Here is a 19,511-nt window from a genome sequence, read left to right as displayed (position 1 = left end):
TACAATCTTAACAGTTAGAGTCTTGAAAAAAATGTTAGTTTGTGTATTTTGTTGTATGTTTAGGCTATCTCCAATGCTAAGGACGCCTTTTGTAAGGAAATGATGTGACAGCTCAAGGACGTCCGTCCTTGAGCTGCCACATCATATCCTTACAAATCCTTACACATCCTTATAAATCCTTAAAATCCTATAATTTTATCTCCAACCATACAAACATCCTTACATATCCTTTAACTCCACTAAAAACAAAAAAAATATAAGTAAGGGCGCCTAAGGGCATGCCCTTAAGTAAGGGCATGCATCAAATTATCTTTAGTTTTGGACAAGCTTCAACCGCAAAGGATATCCAAGGGCGCCCAAAAACATACCTATTGGAGATAGTCTTAGACTTTATTTTTGTTTCTTCTCTTTAAGAGTTGAAGTACGTCCTTTGCCTTATTAGATGGTTATTTTATATATATACTGCCTTTATATTATAGGTTGGGCTTGGACAATGTGAAAAGTTATTTTGAGAACTTTTTTTTACGAGAACTTTTAAGAACTTTTCAAATCAAGCTCAACCGATGATTATTTTTTACATGAAAATTGTTTTTTTTATTGTTTTCTGAACAACTTATGTGTAATTTTGAAGTTTATATTGTGTGGAGTTATAGATTATCATCCGTTATACAATTATGTTGAGATTTGGATTCTTGATCACATGTGCATGAATATTGCTATGATTACATGTGATCAACTTGCATACATGTGATCATAGCAATATTCGTGCACATGTGATCATGAATCCAAATTTCCACATAATTGTATAACGGATGATAATCCATGCTCCAACAATTATAAACTTCAAAATTACACATAAGTTATTCAGAAAACAATCAAAAAAACAATTTTCATGTAAAGAACAATTATCGGTTGGGTTTGATCTGAAAAACTCTTAAAAGTTCTCGCAAAAAAAAGTTCTCAAAATAACTTTACCCTGTTTCTTCTCTTTAAGAGTTGAAGTACGTCCTTTGCCTTATTAGATGGCTATTTTATATATATACGGCCTTTATAATATAGGTTGGGCTTGGACAATGGGCATGTTAATACAATAGAATACTACGAGTAATTAGTGTAACACCCCAATAATTTTAAAATAAATAAACTAACCCCTTTTTATAGTTTTGACTTTAAATTAGTTTCCTAGTATTTTATTTTTGGATATGAGGTTAATTTAGTTGGAACTTTAACGGATAGCGGGTAAAAATACCCACAAAAGTTAGTCAAGGGCGTGGCACTCATAGGAAGTGCCAGCCATTTCCTTTTTCCACTTCTCACATTTTCACTCTTGTTCATCATCATTCCTCCATGCAACTTCATCTCAATTCTTCTAAAATCAAAGACTAATTCTTTCAATCCAAGAATAAAAATCATAATAATAATTATCACCATCAAATAATCTCCATTCAAGAATTGAAAAGCTAGGGCTTGCGGGTTTTGTGGTGGTGGCCAAAATTGCTAGAGAAAAGAAAGGAAGAAGAATTTTTCAACTTAAGTCTAAGCATTAACCTATTGTTTGTTGAGGTATTGAATTCCCCTAATTTAGTTTTTATCTTTCTTTTTGAATTTAGGGTTCATGGATGAACCAAATTGGGGGTTTTTGCTAGAAAATGAATTATGGTTAATTTCTCCCAATTCCTTAGTTAACCTAGTTGTCATTGAGTTATATGATGTGTTTGATTATGAAATTGATAAGTTCTAAGTAATATTTTGAGTTTGCAAGAAAAGATGAAATTTTTACTAGTTATTGAAATGTGGTTGAAAAAGGTAAGATGAATTACCTAATTTTGTTGTTAAAGGTGGAAGTAACTCAATGACAAATGGGTTGGGTTTTGGGTTTGGGTTTGAAAAATGCTAGTGAATGAGAATTTGGTAATTTTGAGCAACTAGATGAAATGGCCACATGTTGGTGGTAAAATGAGATTTTTAGCAAAATGATAGATTATTGAGATTGATGAGTTAGAAAGATTGAGCTTTATTAAGTGAAACTTGATTTTAAGCCTACTCAAGGAAATTGAGTTTGGGTGAATAGGAATGCTAGTGAATCGTTAGTTTGGCTAAGTGAGTTAGCCAAGATTGTGAATAAAGTCTTATGTGCATATTGTATTGAATTGATAGGTTGAAAGCTTTGCACTTGTTGTTGCATTGTTGATTGTTGATAGTCGCGGAGGATATGAGTACTCTTGCATACCTTTATGTATACGTTGGGTCAATCGACCTCATCATGTTGAAGCCTTTTTGTCCATGTGTGGTGTTGACTACATCATGTTGAAGTTTACTTATCCATGTGTGGTGATTGATTTGGGGTAGGCCCATATGAGGCATAGTGTTTATGAGGCCTAAAAACCTCCGGGGCCTAAGAATCCCGATAGTTAATCATGTTGATGATTGTTTAGCGTATGTGGATCCATGTATGTTTTGTTAGCGCAAAAGTGAGTATGCAAGTGATGATATGACGGTATCATTGGCTACATGCGATAGTCTTTTGTGTTTTTGTCCTCCTTCGTATGTATAATTGTATGCAAGTATATTCACTAAGCCTTTGCTTATATTTTAGTTGTTTACCATTTTATAGGTGGTTCCGGAAGAAGGAACTAGGTATTGTTGATTTGAAGTGTTGATTTTTGGAGTGCTAGTTGACTCGAAGGTATTTTTGGCCATTCATGAAAGAATGGTATTCTTTGGTTAGAGACTTAGTGCATCCCACCTCATATGGCTCTTGGTACAATCTTAGCATTTTGAATCTTATGGATATGTAAATTGTAAATTGTGGTGTTTGTAACTAGTCTTAATAAATTGAAGTCAAAATGGTGTTTTGGATAATGTGGCAAATTGGGTAAAGTACCCATGAGTTGTTATCTTTGTACATTCTGTTGAATGAAGTTTGTAAAGATATTACTTTACCTTTTAAGTTCAAATTGTGTCCATAATCACTGTTTGAAAGCTTGGAAATGAGTCTTAAAGATTGCAAGTTGAGTCAAGTGTTATAAAGGGTCATCTTGTTGTTCAGCGAAAATATGTGGCACAGTTTTGGTTCTGTTCGGATTTTGGTCATTTGTGTGACACATACAATTTGGATGTGGCACATGGAAAACTTGAATATGTGGCACATGAAATACAGCATGTGGCACATATTTGCCTCTGTTCAGATTTTAACTCAAAAATGTGGCACATGCATATAACATGTGGCACACCTGGGCGTAAAAAAAAACTTAGTTTTTCTTTAATTGAGTCATGTCGTTTCAATTAGGTAACTATAAAGTAATAGGTACCGTAATATGGTTATTCCTAATCTAACTAAAATATTAAAACATGTCTTATTTTTTCCAGTTGGCTTTCAAGTGCCTCATTAAGATAATAATAGTATAATACTAATATCATACAAGAATAGTATTAGTATTAGGATATGTTTAAAAATAATGAATATTAGTGACATCTTTATCTAGAAGAAAGTGTCTAGATAAAAAAAACTATTTAGTTACAAAAAAACAAGGAAAAAAAAAACTAACATCTTACCCGAGCAATGATGCAGTGTGATGAAGGCTTCAGATAGTCAAGTAATTTAATTTAAAGAAAATGATTGTTTAATTTAATATTAAAAAAATGGAATATTTCATAAATTAAGGGTAGTTTAGTCAATTCGAGTCTCTTATTTTTTTTTTTTAACTTGTAACATATGACTATAATTTTTATATGGAAAATGTTTGATCATCTTAATTATTAGCCTAAAAATTCATCTAAAACTACATCAATATGACAAAGGGTATCCCACTAAATCTCTTTCATAATCTCCTTTCTTGATTTTTCACATGTGAGCATCATATACATAAGGAAAGTTTTTAGGTTTATAAATTAGGATAATTAATCATTACCCTTTTTATATATTGATATAATTATTTGCCCCTCCTGTCGAGACCAGGTGGCCTTGCCCGTAGTCTTACTTCTTTTGGTTGTTCTTGTTGTTTTAAATCGCCCTCTAATTTTTATAATGACTTATTTGTTAGGTTTAAATACATGGTTAAATATCTAATAGTAACAGATGATGAATTAAAAATTAAGATTAAAATGTTAATATCAATTTGAGAGACATATATTTAAGCTTATTAAATTAATCACATAAATATAAAAAAATATATATATGTGGTTATTATGTACTTAAATTTAAACATACACCTCTACACATAGTAATTATTTAATAAATATAGTAATTATTTAATAATTATTGTATTATGAGTAAACATTAAACTCTCATATTTTGTATAGATTAAAATATAAAAATTATATATTTAAATTTAAATACAAGATAATCACATATTCTCATCATTTATATATTACGAAGTATTACTCAATAATCATTACGTTTAAATTATTGAAGCCTGCAATGTGTTAGTTAGAGGATTTAAACTCGCCCAACTACTACTTGATAAAAGGAGTATAAAAAATGGCCACTTGCATAATAGTTGATGATAAACTTTGGATAAAAAACTCTATCCATGGGGAACAAGGGTATTAAAGTAAAATGCATGCTTAGTGAAAGTGGTGAAGTGCATGTTGTGGATCTTGTCATCTATTGCTTTATTTCTTTTTCTCTCCTTCTTAATCAATTGTCCTTTTTTTTAATACTTCCTTGCCATTTTTACCAAATCAACAACAATACTCTCTCATTTGTCTCTTCATAGAAACAATATCAAAAAAATGGAAGATTATTCCATTGATTATGAAGTTCAAGCTTCCAAGAAAAGGCAAGGCATTACAACACTTCTCCTGTTCATTATTATCAAGTTTTCTTGATTCTTTTTCATTTTAGTTATATAGCTCATATGACTTTTGAATGAAGTACACAAGAGTGTTGATCGTTTTTTATGGTTCTTTTTGCAAGATAGGAAGGTGGCTGAAAAGATTGTGGTAACAGTGAAACTTGAAGAACATGAAGGCAAAAAGAAGAGTGATTTAAACCCTTCTTGTGATTGTTGGTCATGGAGGAAATATGGTCAAAAACCCATAAAGGGATCTCCTTATCCAAGGTTAACTAATTATTGGTTTTAAAGTTTATTTCATTCACTTATTTTTTTCTTGTAATTATCACTTATGAAGACAATCAATTTTTAATTTTTTTGGTATATTTTGACATACTTAATTAAGATCTATATATAAACTTCTATTTTGGGAACTACTTTTAGTTAGTATGTCAATCATTATATAAAAGTTTTACAAAGTTATGATAGTTTCCTGTTTTTCACTTCTATTTCTTTTCTGTTCTGGGTTTATTTACCTTAGTACTTGGGCTCAAATCAATCCAATCATAGACTTGTGTTTACTAGTGAAAAAGTAAATAATATTTGGGTTCATTGTACCTCCCATAAATCATGTTTTCATTTTAGTGGTTAAAAAAGTGTAGGTCCTTTTGCCAACTCGTAAAAAAAAAAAATCAATTATTGGCTCACAAAGTTGTTTTATGTTTTTCCATTTATTTTGCAGAGGGTACTACAAATGTAGCACATCAAAAAGTTGTTCAGCCAAGAAACAAGTGGAAATATGTAGGACAGATTCATCCATGCTCATTATAACATACACTTCAACTCATAATCATCCAGACCCTAATTCCTCCAAACAACCCAAAAATGATCCGAAATCCGATACAATTACAACCGATGAACTAGACCAAAAAAACGTTGGAGAAAAAGACCCCGTTGTTACCTCTCCAAACGACGAAAATAAAACCGATGAAAGTGATAACTTTCTTTACATCCAAACCCCAGAAAATGAATTTCATTTGACGTTAGACCCTGAAAATACATTCTTTGATCAAGAGCCGCTCTCATATCCTGATCTCATGAACTTTTCGGCATCAAAAACGGAAGAAAATGACTTTTATGATGAACTTGAAGAGTTACCCATGTCTTCTTCATCATTCAAGAGTTTTATGAGAAGTAATTTTTTTGAGGAAAGAGTTCTTGTTCAACCTTCTTAAATAAAAAAGAAGTAAAATATGTAAATCATATTTAGTTTGTTGATAAATTTTAAATTAGCTAGTGGTTAATAATTAATCCCTCTAAAACTAATAAAGGTATTGAGTGGAGATTATAATGTTTTATTTAAGTGGATTATTGTTGCTTCCCAAATGTGTATTGTTTTTCATAATTTAAAGATTACACATGGATCATGAGGTTAAGTTAGTGCACATGTGCTATGAGGCTATGAGCATAAGTGGGAATACATGTGTAACATTTGGAAGTATCTCCTCCTTTTTGTTGCACTACAAAAGTTGGTTTTTTGGATGTTGTGTAGAATCTATTTTGCAACAAAGTGGGGGACAAACATTTTGGTTTTGTTGATTTATTGGCACTAGAAATTTTAGATTCCCCCATTTTACTAAATGCCAAATCTAAAACCTACAAAGATTCTCACATGTTATTCATGGACTGGCTAGAAGTGTACATACGATGAAGATATCTACACAATCTATTTTCGTCATAGCACCAACATATAACCATGTTTCACACACACCAAATATACATACAAATATAAAATATAGATCGACGGTATATCTATTGTATCATCAGTTCATCACCATAATTGATATAGCCAGCAGAATTAGAGTAGCATGATACATATCGTAATCACATACTCTAATTTGTTGTGTATAAATCACTCTTGTAAGAATTTAAAGATGTACTTACATTTTTTTAGTCCTCTTATTTATGGTCATCCTTTTGAAAAATAGATAATTTGATGACATGTATTTATGTCTTCTTTCTCATGATTTAGTGCTAGTAATACACAAATCATTTCTCATTCTTCCTACATTTTCAAGTGCATGCTGCAACTGAACTTTAGATCCATTTGTTGATCTCAAGCCAAAAAAAAGTTGACTAACCAAGTTTTAAATTCCAATCTAAAATAATGGCGAAATTTATTAATATCCAGTATCCCACAAGTTAAATTCGCAATCTTAGCTGTTAATTGGAGTGGTTAGCTCTTAATCAATAAGTTAATAGCTTTGTATTTAAACAATCATAACCTTAAGACAACATTCTTAAATAATCAATATTTCCACACACTATACCTTTAATTACTAATTTAATCTCAACAATACACATCCAAACACCATCTTCCGTAACAACTTTCTTACAGGACATTATCACTTCCAGAAGGCAATGTTAAACACCTCCTAAAGAAGGCCGGAGTAGGGCCAGGGGTTTGGTAAGGGCTAAGGGTGTGAATATGTAATCCAAATGAAAGAACAAGACTACAATTAGAATAAGATGTACTCAGAGAAAAATATTACATTACCGTTTTTATGTGTAAAGAGAGTTCTAATTGGTACAAAATAGCAAGAAAGGGATCCAGAAGACTCATCATGAGAGGCGCATAAGTCGGCATACTATTCAACTTGGCACAACATCCATGATGGTACGCTTCAGTGGAGCAAATTATAATGTTGGTTTACACAGCTAAAATTGATTACTGATGCTTACTAGGCAGCTTGTAGTGGTTGGAGGGCTTTGAGGGGATTCGTGATAACGCCATCTATAAGTCCATATTCCTTGGCTTCTTTAGCACTCATGAAATAATCACGGTCTGTGTCTTGGTTGATTCGGTCAAGGCTTTGTCCGGTGTGGTATGCCAAATATCCATTCAAATTTGCCTTATGATGCAACATTTCATTAGCCTGCAATAAGAAGCACGAAACAAGTTCATTGAATACCTCAACACCATATTATATTATTATAAGTTCTCTCAAAGTACACGCTCTTGCTTGAAAGTGGATATTCCAATCACTTAAACTCAAAATCAGTGAAAAGAGGACATACCTGAATATCTAAATCAGTTTGACCACCTTGGGCTCCACCAAGAGGTTGATGAATCATTATCCTAGAATTCGGAAGACTAAACCTTTTTCCTATTTAAGGGGTTTAAAAATGATAATTTAGCACCCAACCTCAAAAGAAATGAAAGACTCAAAGACATGGTAAATACAGCAGAGTCAGTATATCACCTTTAGTGCCCGCACCAAGGAGAAAGGCACCCATACTGCCAGAATAAATAGTAAAGATATATTCATCAGCACCCAGGCGATAGAACAATAACAAAGAAGTATAAAATGCCAACCCCCCATCATTTATAAGCATAAAGGCACTACAACAAAGCTATAAGCATAAAAGCACTACTACGAGTGAGCTGAAACAACAAACAAAGGAGATCCAGAACAGTCGAGTGTCTAGTTTAACTCCACGTAGCTTTACATAGACACATTTCAGAAACTGATAATTAGGCTACTACAAACAGCAAACTACAACAAAAAGGCATACTTTCTGTCAATTTTCATTATAAGTTGCACTTTAAGAACTGATGTTTAAGGGCATAATTTATACATATTAATTATTAAAGGAACCCAGAGGTATGGCAATTAACAGCAGTGCTGATTTGTACAGAAATGAACCAAGTTGCTAATTTGGAAATTGGAAAAGAGATGAATTTCTTATTTAGGATTTCAGGTTAAACTAGTATAACCTTTATGCTATGTTCTTGAGTTTTTTTAAGAGATGAAAAGAAAGGAATCCAAATGATTTTAAAACAATTTGTGTTCTTGAGTTTTTTTTAAGGATGGAAGAGAAATGAAATGATAGGAAGTGGAGTGATAATCTAGTTGATTTTGTTTCCTAAATTTTCTTTTGGGATGATTTGAAAGGATTCAATATCTTCTAATCTCATCTTATCACTTCTTTTCTTTTCTTTTAATAAGCAACTCAAGAACATAGCATTACTGAATCACCCCTCTCGTCCTTCCGCGACCTTCACCCTTCCCCTTTGGCAACCCCTTACCTTGTCCTTTCCATAGATAAACCTCTCACTACAAACCCTGATATCCTAAAAAAAAAAGCTAAAACTAATAATCTTATACATGATTTGAACACCGAAATGACCATATAGGCAAGATATCAGCTCTAATAATCAATAACTACAGAGAAGGGAGAATCAGCCCTTCCCTTTCCTGAAAACTTGGTAACCAATGGTCATCTGGAGCTTTGTCTGTGCGAAGGGTTTCTACCTTGTGGTGGGCAAATACACCATGCAAAGAGGTTCCAACATGGCCAATAGGAATATCTCAAAAACACATTGGCTGAAGTTGGAGGCTATGCACAGAGCAAGAATAACCCGCTGAAGTAGCAACAATCATGTCATTGTCTACCTAAGTCACATAAGCATTAGTAGTTACAAGGCCTTGAGATAGACAGGCAAACTGCAAACTCCGAAGGATCCCTGTTCAAGCCTAAAATCAAGCGGACTCGAGCCTTTGACTCTGATGTACGCTTATTTCCGTGCCCTTTTGCTACACCTTTTTCCTGGCCATACTAAGACCTAGTGAGGTTCGACCTGTGTGTCTTCTGAGGCTATCAGGACACCTTACCACTACGAGCTTGAGCTTAGCAGTGTATCGACTAGACTTAACTCGATTACACCTATAATCAGTCATCACTAACCATTATACATATGCTACATATATTGTGATATCCTTAGGACAGGGCATACATACAACGTAGCACTTATCACTTTATTTCAGTACATGTCGGCTTCATCGACCTTTTCCTACTAAATAATTTGACAGAATCAGGTAATAACGGAGAAGAATATAACTAAAACATGTGTGTTATAGTAACATCTGTATTTATTCACTACAAACCCCTCTCAAAATATTATGCCCCTGTTACTTCCACGCTTAAACTTGCCATTACTTCATACACATAAACATACATAAACAAAAACCTAGAAACACAAGTATATAACAATTGCCTTGCCATTCACTCTTCTAATGGCAGAAGATCACATGAACATTTTAAGCAATTCCCATCCTTATAAACGAGCAAAGTGCTTAGATAGTCATTGACGATGTATAGAACATTGAAGAAGATATTAGGTCATATTTTCAACACATAAACTATCAATAACCAAATGCAGTTGCAGTGAATATAATTAAGTACAAGTCAGCATGGCATAAAAAGTGCAGCAATGATTCTATTACCTAGCGGCAAGTCCAACACAGACAGTGGAAACATCGGGTCGGATATGCTTCATGGTGTCAAATATGGCCATACCTAATGAATAAATCACACAAACATGAAAACTACTTTTCAAGAATGAGTCATGATAACATAAATAGAGATGAAAAATAAAAGAAAAAAAAGATAGAGATGAACAATATAAGAAAAAAGAACATCATACCAGCAGTGACGGAACCACCAGGAGAGTTCACATACATCACAATATCCTGTCAGATATTTGGTACACATTTTGTCACTTCATACGAAACAATTCTATATCTATAATAAAAAAAATTCCAATAATCTTAATAGACATGAATTTGATAAAAACCTTGTTAGGATCAACAGCATCAAGATATAAGAGCTGAGCAACTATAATGTTTGCCATATCATCATCAACAGCACCGCCACATCGTATAATTCTCTACAAACACGCCAAAACACTTGTGAAAAAAACAACAAAAACTGATGCATAAGCCCAGAGATGCCGATATGACATAGGAGCTTACATATTGAAAAAGCTGACTGATAACACTCTGAAACCGTTCTTGCATCATTGGAGGCGGCCCTTGACCTTGTGCATAAGTCGGGAAGTAAGGAGATGATGGAACTTGCACATCCTCCCTATTCATAAAAGAAATAATCTACAGTTAAAAGGCCTGCATGCCAAACAGGATAGTGTATGTGTGTATAAACAAAGTGAAGATTCGAATGAGAGCCAAAGAAATGCTTAAGAACCACAAAAGTATGTGCTAATTCATACGCAAATAAGTCAATTGGGTGTGAAAATAGTGGAGACCCGGATAAGCTCGACAAAAAAAGCTGAAAACTATTAAAACATGTTATTTAATTTGCTCATACTTGAACAGTCTAGACCAATATTTTCTTTTCGTTTTCATATCAATAACTGTGTAGAGTATGGTTAGTAAGCAAGCTTATGAGAGCTTAACAAAAGCTAAAAATTTTGTTTCGTTAACATAATTTTCTTGAGCTTATTGAAATAAGTTACATTAAATAATTTTTAAAACTAGCTCAAGTTTATAAAATGCCAAGCAACATAAATACCCTCCAAGTATTTTACTGTGTAATCAAGTTTTTAGGGGTATGTACTTATTTCATTTTACAATTCTCATGCTCCAACTCCATCTACTTTGTCATACACCTTTATACAATTAAAAGTTCTAGCTTCAAGCTCTAAATAATAGCCCCAGCTCTCGCTACAAGCTAATTCTGCCAAACATGTCCAAACTTTCACATGTAACCTAACTTATGCACATTTCAACTAAGTAACTAACATGATTCTCATTTGAACCATCACCTATACATGTATGGATACACACATTACAAATGTAGATATACATACGCATATGGATATACATATAAATATATAAATACATATATATGGAAACTCTCACCTAATAGACCATACTCCTTGCCTCGAATTCTTGTCGAGTGTCGAATAATCACTGGAATAAACAGCTTTCACTGAACAACTCCTTTTCTCATTAATTCTCACTTTCCTGCAAATTTCAATCAAATTTACACTCTATCATATAAAGAACGAAATTCCTATTATCATTTCAAGAAAACAACAAAATCTTTTACATATTTACCCACAACATTAATTTTTATAGAATTTATAAAGTTTCAAACTTTATTCAATAAATTCAAAAATAGCACTAAACCCACAAATAAAAGCATAAAACTAGCTCAAAAAACAATTTTAAAATATTGATTTTTTAATCATTTTTAAACAAAAATGAAATCTTTTAATCAAATTAATTCTTATAAAACTTACAAAGTTTCAAACTTTAATCAATAAATTCCAATATAACAACAAACCCACATATAAAAACATTATTAGAATAAAAAAATGAACTTAATTTAATAAAATATTACCTGGAACGAAGAGGGACGAAAGTGTGTTCAGAAATGGAATTAGGGTTTTTAGTGGGAGAAAAAACAAGAGGATTAAATCTGAGTGAAGGAACACAAGATTGGGCCATTGTGTTGCGGTGGTTTACGGTGGCGGAATAACGGATAACGCCGGCGATTGCAACGGAGTAAGGTACTAAGGTGGGTGAGTGAAGAAGATAATAGGAAATGGAAATTAAAGATTTTTATTTGGGTTTTGCGTGTTAGGAATGTTAAACCCAAATTGATGTTGAGTTTTTTGGTTTGGGCCTTGGATTTTGTGGTCATAGATTTATGATATCATCTATACTTATATATTTTTTTTATAAAAATTATCACACCTCCATTTTAAAAAGAGAAAATCACATTATTAGCCAAATTTCATTACGATTATACCAAATTAGTCAAGTTTTTTTGGATTTTCACAAAATAACCAACAAAATTGCAATAAACTGACAAAATCGCAATGAGATCTTCAAAATCGTAATGAGATTATGCAGAATCGCAACGAGATTCTAAGAATCACAACGCGATTCTGATGATCACTATGCGATTCTGGTAATCTCGTAGAGATCCGCAGGATCTCATAGAGATACTGCAGATTAATCGCATTGCGATTCTCAAGATCTCGTTGCGATTCTTCATAATCTCATTGCGATTCCGTTCATCTTATTGCGATTTTGATGTTCTCATTGCGGTTTTGAAGATCTCATTGCGATTTTGTTGGCTATTTTGTGAAAATCCAAAAAAACTTGGTTAATTTGGTATAATCGCAATGAAATGTGGCTAATGACGCGATTTTCTCTTTTAAAAATAGGTACACAATAATTACATATAGAATTACTAAATTACACTTAATAAGCACCCACTATAAAAAGAGTTTTTATAAAATACCAAATTTGTTCTTAATGAATTAATTTACACTTTAAACCTTTATCTTAATAATCAAAACTTTAAAACCTTATCTTCTAAATAACTTGAACTATCACAATTACATCAACCTATACCACTTGACACCGACACCACCTCCAATAGTACCATCACCGACACTACTAGACCCCATTCTCCACCACCGTCGTTGCATTACACGGGTACCATGCTCTATAGACAAATTTTATTACTCGTACTATTTTCTTTTTTTACATAACAAATATTTGAAATGAAACCCAAACTTTAAAAAACCACAATAATACAAATATAGAAATATAAACTCGAACCCAAGCAAATTTTTTTAAGCTCAAATACCTTATCAAAGCCACGAACCTCATTGGCAACAGTTATAAACAATTGATAATTGATTTATAATTCTATCACTTCTCTTAAGCATAGTATTACATATTTACTGGGGTTCGAATCTCACTTTCTACATTTATAGGGGTAGATTATTGGTTCTTTTTTTTTAGATTTTTGGGTTTCATCGCAGGCATGTATGATTCGAGCTTTGCATACTGCCCAATTGAATGTCACTGTGCTAGAATGCGAACTACTGATTAACTCGCTGTTAAAAAAAATCATGTAAAATTATGATTTTAAAAAATAAGATTTCAATTTTTCAATTTTTTATCAAAAGATATGAGATTGGAATGTCTTAGATTTTATATGAAAGTAGATTTACTACTATGTTTATGTGTCAATGTTATACACACATACACTCGATATGGAATGACAGCATACACTCGAGGTACCCATTCACAAGAAATGGACGAGGTTTATTTTCCATTTTCACCTGTCAATGACTTTATGCTCATCAGAGCATTTATCTTGTATCATTCTAACTTTTAAATTGGATAATTTTATGGATGTTTGCTTTTGTTATGCTTTTCTATTGTGTTTTTGGTGCGTTGTCATTAATAGTATAAATCTTTATGTTCAAGATGAGTTTAGGACAAGAGGCAAAATCCCTCGTTTCCCCTCCTAGGGTCGTTTTTCATTGGAAAGGTTCTATTTTTTTTCTTTTCAAAGTGAGTGAAGTAGTAGTATTGAAGAATAAGATGAAAATAAAATTGCAACAAGCTAGTGAACTGCATAAATATGAAGATAAAAAGGAGCAGCAGCTACAAATATGGAGCTTCATGGACTAACAAAGTATGGAGTCCATACTATGGACTTTTGACCCAACTTCGTCAACACATTAAGACTGAAAACCATTAGTTCAGAAGATGAGATAATGCTCTATCGATACTTGAGGACTTGATCCCGGGTTCAAATCTATATGTGAGCAAAAAATTTTGTTGGTTGGATACAGGGGTTTCTCAAAAATATCCAGATTTCCTCTCAAGAGACAATATCCAACTTCAATGATTTATGTATGTAAATCATCTAAATAACCAGCTCTCATAAATATGTAGTACAGGTTCCGTAGTAGTAAGCATTGGTTTTCTATTTAATATCAGGTATTAAACTAGTTTGTCATGGTTGGATGAAACCAAATGGTTCCCACCCATTTACCTTTATACTACGAGTAGTTTGTAAAACTAAGAGTGTCGATATTGTAGCTTGCGATTAGTAATTGCTAAAGTTTTTCCTGCCAAAAATACATACACCTACTCTGCATAATTTTCAACAAACTGTATTCTACTAGACAATAAAATGAAACAAAAATTTCATTAAGCTGCATAATCCATAACTGTTAAGCATTCACGGGCCGCCTTGGCTGTGGCCTCCTCCAATGCCTTTAACGGGGAATCCTCTCCAATGTTCTCCGTAAAACATGCTTGACATGTGGATATATCTATCTCCACGGCACCAAAATCGTCGGCAAGTAACGTTACATCACGAACACCAAGATCCGTTATGGCATGGTTTAGTTTATCCAGGCTCGTACCGTACTTGTCTATGCATTTACTCAAACACTTGCCTGTTTCTGAAGAAGCAATGTTTGGGTCCTTTAGATGCTTCTTAGCCTCATCCATCGCTATTTGAGCATCACTCTGGCTTTGCTTGATCCGGGCTTCGATAGCCAAAGCAACATCATGATCAAAGAACCCAATAGGAGCTGGACCCGGACCAGGCACCAAACCAGGTAAGAAGGAGGGTGGGTTCGGGTATGGGAAAGGCCCAGAAAACGGAGATGGACCTGGGCCTAGTCCTGAGCCAGGTGCCGAAGAAGTCGGGATCGCATAAGAAGCAGGCCCTGCAAATGGAGACGGGGATGGGGCTGAGCCTGGTTGAGGAGAGTTTGGGCGAGGAACAGGCCCTGAAAATGAAGATGGAGCCGGGCCTGAGTCAGGTGAGAAGTGGGGCAAGTTCGGGTTAGGAACACGACCTGAAAATGGTGATGGAACTGGGCTAAATACATCTACACCTGACCCAAAAATTGATGAGGAAATGGCTTCAGCTTCGTTTACGATTGAGGATGTAACTGGTGCAATCGTCCTTTCAGCATCATCTAAAACCCCACTGATTCCATCCCATATTGAGGGCCGCTTAGACCCTTTATCTTGGTCAGAATCAGGGGATGAAGCTGGATTAGGTAATTTTTGCGCTTCAGTTTCATCTGCAATTGGGCGAAGAACCTGTTCTGCCTTATTTAACGGGGTAGGTGAAACCGGGTCAAGCGTGCGCTTGGATGCTTTCTTAGGTTCGTCTAAAACGGGTGAACCTTGATCTATTTCTAACTGATTACCTTTATCTAGATTAGAACTCGGTTGGGCTATTGATGGCAGGATATTAAGACCTTCAACTGAAAGATACAAAATGAGAGAAGAGATGGAGATTATGAGCAAAATACGAGCTCTAAGCTCCATATTTATTTTCTCTTTTATCATCTCTACTCTTCTCTCAATTGTAGATAGAAATGAAGGGAGGGCTAATATGCAAAAACAAATGGACAAATAGCATGTGTAACTAATTTCAAGGAAATGTATGGTTCATCATTTAATCAGGGTGGCCTTCCCTTGTTTCTGGCTAACATTAGATGTTCATTTAATCTCAATATTTTGTCAAACAAAGACTATCCTAAAAGCTAAAACCTTCAACTAATAGATAGCAAAAATAATTATATTAAGCATAAACAACATATGTTATAACCCAATACATCTCAAACGATACGGCTTAAAACGATGTATAGAAGGGCAGTTCTATTTATGGGGGGTTGATAAACATTCAAACTTCAGATCTTAATGATTCTAAAATCAATGCTATATATCTAACAATCTGGAAGTACTAGTTCACATGATTGATCTAATTAGCGGGAAAAAAAAAATAGAAGAATTTCTAGAAAAGTTGGATTCTTGCCCAAAAATAAAAGAATTTACTTGCTCTTCAATCTTATTGCCATCAAATTAAAGTAAACTTGGAACTTAATACATAATACCTACTCAGAGCAAACTTTTTCAATCATGTCTTCAAGCTCGGGGTTTACCACAATGCGATCTCTTTCTATCCTCTAGCGAATATCAGGGTTTGTTACACCAGCAGCAATATAAATCTGCAACAAGAGAGTATACACCTTATCATCGACACATTTTAGACTTTTTAAACAGTTGTATAGCTTCTCAGCACTCTCCACATCTTTTTCTTGCTCATAATACTTCATAAACTCTTCAATATTGTCGATGTGAGGATACCAGTTACTCTCCTCTCGTGTAGCGGCAGTCTCCAGACATTTAAAAGCAAGATCCATTTGCTGAGTCGCAAGATAATGTTTCATGAATAAAGCCAGAGTTTGAACGAAAGGTCCTTTTGATTTCTTGACAGCTCCATGAAAGATTACTTCAGCTTCTGCAACCATGCCATGTCTTAAATAACCACTTACAACAACATTAGCCACTCGTGTATCATAATAGGTACAGTTGGATTCCCATTCTTCAAAACACTTTTTCATACCTTCGAGATCTTTCACCTTAGAAAGAGCTTGAAGCATGATTCGATAACTTACATTACTAGTTATCTCGAAAGATGATTTTAATACATTGCATAGACGATGAATTTCCTCTTTATTATTCAGTGTAGAATAAAAAGTAATAAGGAAATGGTAAGCCTCCCGGGAAGGGCGCCCCTGCCCCATCTCGTGTTCAACCATTTTTAATGCAGAGTCGGCTTTTTCACTAAGACCCGCCTTGACATAAGCTCCGGCAAGGTTACAGTAAGTAGTCCAGTTACAAGTTTCTTTGTGGTCTCTCGTTATTTCTTCATAAACCCGTTCTACGCCCTCTATATCTCCTAGAAGTGAAAAGCTTTGCATCCATATATTATAAGTAAATGTGCTCAACGGAATTTTTCGTGCCTTCATTTCTTCCACCAATGGAGGAACCTTCTCGGGCTGTTCTAATCCTATGTATAGGGTCATCATATTATTGAAAGACAAAGAGGTTGTGAACTTTTTCGCTTCGATTTCTTTGAAAAGAGCCAATGCTTTATCTACCAATTTCAACTTACAGTAACTATTCAAAAGAGAACCATAAGTATTTCTGTTCTGCATGACTGGAGATAGGTCATTGAAGTAACCTTCGGCTGCAGCCACCCCATGGACTTTCGATATTAGATCCAAACGCACCGCAAGATCTGTGTTTGAAAAGTTGATGTCCCTTTTATCCATCCATTCCATTACCTGTAGTACATTAAAATTGTCATCATCATGATAACTTCAGTTCAGATGAAATACTAATGCACATACTTAGTGGAAAAACCTCCAGATATGATTCAACAATAAATAGAAAAAATTAGTTCGTTAGCACTATCAGTATTCTAGAAACCGTCAAATGTCAATCTTATTCCTTTTAAACTAATCGTCTGATCTGTTACACAGAATCCAGTTTGCCTAAACAGCTACTTGATTACAAACATTATGTCCGTTTTTCCATAAATAGTTTTGTTTTAGCAGTTCTGTAGAAAGATATCCACACAAAATCAATGCAATTTCTATTTCAAATGGTTTTCTCTTGGTTAAGGGTAACCCCGGGATTGCAAGCCATTTTTTGGCTCATTGTAGTGGTCTAACAGGCTTTGCCCATGAAAGGTTCCAGCCTGTCCATTCCAATATGTACTAGGGTAGGATCGAACCCGCGCCACTTGTGTGAGAAAAGGAACGCTTACGCCTAATCCCATATTGTAACTAATGGCAAGCCACTTCCCACTGGACATTACAAACTGAAGTATTATTATGACTTCATGTAATGTACATCATCATAACTATACATAAAAGTAGTCCAACAGAAAAAGTCACAACTCACAAATGATTATGCATTTATCAGTATCCTAATCAACGGCAAAAACCTAAACTTAGATTTACTAGCGAATGAAGAAAACACAGTTCGTTGGTACAGACAGTAATTCAGAAAATTTCAATCACATTCCCTATGAACTACATCATTTAATCGATCATTTGTATTCCATTTTGACCAAAATAAGTGTTCCATTATCTAATCTAGCATTTATATTCCATTTTAACCAAGATAAGCGTTACATTATCTAATCTATCATTTATATTCCACTTTTACCCAAATAAGCATTTTTTTAATTCTATATTCCCTTTTCATAAAATGTAGACTGTTTGTGAACAATCATGCAAACGCCGTGTTATTTTATGCATCATGAAAACGTGTGCATCATTTGATGATAAACCAATATTCATGATAAACAGAAATGATGCCTGTCTACCCGTACAGCGTCAACCAACAGATTATCTTTTTTTCCTTCACACCTGAATCAAAACAGAGGTCTGTACAACCAAATGGGGTGGCTTTAACACTTGGGTCACCCCAGGTAACCAAGCTTCCTTTTTTAGCCGTTAAGATATAATATTATACATATATATATATATACAACCAGCTATAATACTACCTCGAGCGCGTGATCATACTTTCCGTACCGACGAAGCTCCCTAACACATCTCTCTAACTCAACTTTCTTGACAAAATGGCCTTCTCTTGTATACTCATTTAATGTTTGTGTTACTGTGCCCCCAGTGGCGCCTATCGCTGATAACCGTCTGTATAGCCGTTTTTCGTTTGCTGATTCTTTAGGCGGTGGCGGCGGGGGTGGTACGGCCTCAGCCGGAATGTTTGACTCTTCAACGGCTGTAGAAAAGTTCCTTAGAAATGTCGACGTGTTGATAAAGGGTATCCGGTTCCGGTACCGATTGATCATCATTTTGTTAGTTTCGTGATGTTTGCCGGTGTGGTTTTTCCGTTAGGGTTTAACCGCCCTCTAAAATATTGAATGCGACAAAAAGTGTAGAATAAATTATTAGTTTTGCGTTGCTCTTTTGCCAAATGGATAAAACATAGTAAAATATATTAAAAATAACTTACAATTACAAATAAACCCGCGTAATGCGGCGGCGGTGACAGCGACAACGACGGCAGTTTAGTGGTGTCAGTGAAAGGTGGTGTTGACATCGACAATTGGTGTCGAGTGATGTAACCGTGTAAGTTGATGTAATGGTGATAGTGGAAATATTTTAAGAGTAAGGACTTATAGTGTAAATTAGCAAAATAAGGTTATAAAGTATAAATTAGTTTATTAAGCGCAAATTTGGTAATCTCTAATAATCTTTTTCATAAAGGGTGTTTA

The 19,511-nt window shown here is 34.2% G+C and overlaps 3 protein-coding genes across 3 annotated transcripts; 1 reads left to right on the top strand and 2 right to left on the bottom strand.

Annotated features, from left to right (window-relative positions):
* The first annotated feature begins 4,564 nt into the window (after positions 1 to 4,564).
* On the top strand, positions 4,565 to 6,138 carry LOC122606620 (probable WRKY transcription factor 65). The gene is made up of 3 exons (XM_043779463.1): positions 4,565 to 4,781; positions 4,923 to 5,063; positions 5,518 to 6,138. Exons 1-3 carry the CDS (start codon positions 4,735 to 4,737, stop codon positions 6,008 to 6,010), a joined length of 681 nt encoding a protein of 226 aa, XP_043635398.1. The 5' UTR covers positions 4,565 to 4,734; the 3' UTR covers positions 6,011 to 6,138.
* A 1,137-nt stretch (positions 6,139 to 7,275) lies between these two features.
* On the bottom strand, positions 7,276 to 12,251 carry LOC122606619 (ATP-dependent Clp protease proteolytic subunit 5, chloroplastic). Its single transcript, XM_043779461.1, has 9 exons — positions 11,982 to 12,251; positions 11,498 to 11,602; positions 10,592 to 10,706; positions 10,414 to 10,506; positions 10,264 to 10,309; positions 10,064 to 10,136; positions 8,039 to 8,073; positions 7,854 to 7,942; positions 7,276 to 7,711 (listed from the first exon to the last, which is right to left on the bottom strand). The coding sequence occupies exons 1-9, from the start codon at positions 12,086 to 12,088 to the stop codon at positions 7,517 to 7,519; spliced, it is 858 nt and encodes a 285-aa protein (XP_043635396.1). The 5' UTR covers positions 12,089 to 12,251; the 3' UTR covers positions 7,276 to 7,516.
* A 3,867-nt stretch (positions 12,252 to 16,118) lies between these two features.
* LOC122608081 (pentatricopeptide repeat-containing protein At1g02370, mitochondrial-like) lies at positions 16,119 to 19,176 on the bottom strand. Its single transcript, XM_043781168.1, has 2 exons — positions 18,780 to 19,176; positions 16,119 to 17,547 (listed from the first exon to the last, which is right to left on the bottom strand). The coding sequence occupies exons 1-2, from the start codon at positions 19,086 to 19,088 to the stop codon at positions 16,384 to 16,386; spliced, it is 1,473 nt and encodes a 490-aa protein (XP_043637103.1). The 5' UTR covers positions 19,089 to 19,176; the 3' UTR covers positions 16,119 to 16,383.
* Between the last annotated feature and the right edge of the window lie 335 nt (positions 19,177 to 19,511).

The sequence above is a fragment of the Erigeron canadensis genome, chromosome 7 (assembly GCF_010389155.1).
Source record: "Erigeron canadensis isolate Cc75 chromosome 7, C_canadensis_v1, whole genome shotgun sequence".
Classification (NCBI taxonomy): domain Eukaryota; kingdom Viridiplantae; phylum Streptophyta; class Magnoliopsida; order Asterales; family Asteraceae; genus Erigeron; species Erigeron canadensis.
Note: the sequence above shows the minus strand (reverse complement) of the source record. Positions and strands in the feature narration are given on the sequence as shown.

Coding starts and splice junctions, on each gene's coding strand:
- LOC122608081 (XM_043781168.1), bottom strand. CDS start 19,088: ATGATGATCAATCGGTACCGGAACCGGATACCCTTTATCAACACGTCG. Junction 17,548..18,779: donor AGTATGATCACGCGCTCGAG/GTAGTATTATAG, acceptor AATGTACTACAG/GTAATGGAATGGATGGATAA.
- LOC122606619 (XM_043779461.1), bottom strand. CDS start 12,088: ATGGCCCAATCTTGTGTTCCTTCACTCAGATTTAATCCTCTTGTTTTT. Junction 10,507..10,591: donor TCAGTCAGCTTTTTCAATAT/GTAAGCTCCTAT, acceptor GCGTGTTTGTAG/AGAATTATACGATGTGGCGG. Junction 7,712..7,853: donor AAACTGATTTAGATATTCAG/GTATGTCCTCTT, acceptor TTCTTATTGCAG/GCTAATGAAATGTTGCATCA.
- LOC122606620 (XM_043779463.1), top strand. CDS start 4,735: ATGGAAGATTATTCCATTGATTATGAAGTTCAAGCTTCCAAGAAAAG. Junction 4,782..4,922: donor GTTCAAGCTTCCAAGAAAAG/GCAAGGCATTAC, acceptor TTTGCAAGATAG/GAAGGTGGCTGAAAAGATTG. Junction 5,064..5,517: donor AAGGGATCTCCTTATCCAAG/GTTAACTAATTA, acceptor TTTATTTTGCAG/AGGGTACTACAAATGTAGCA.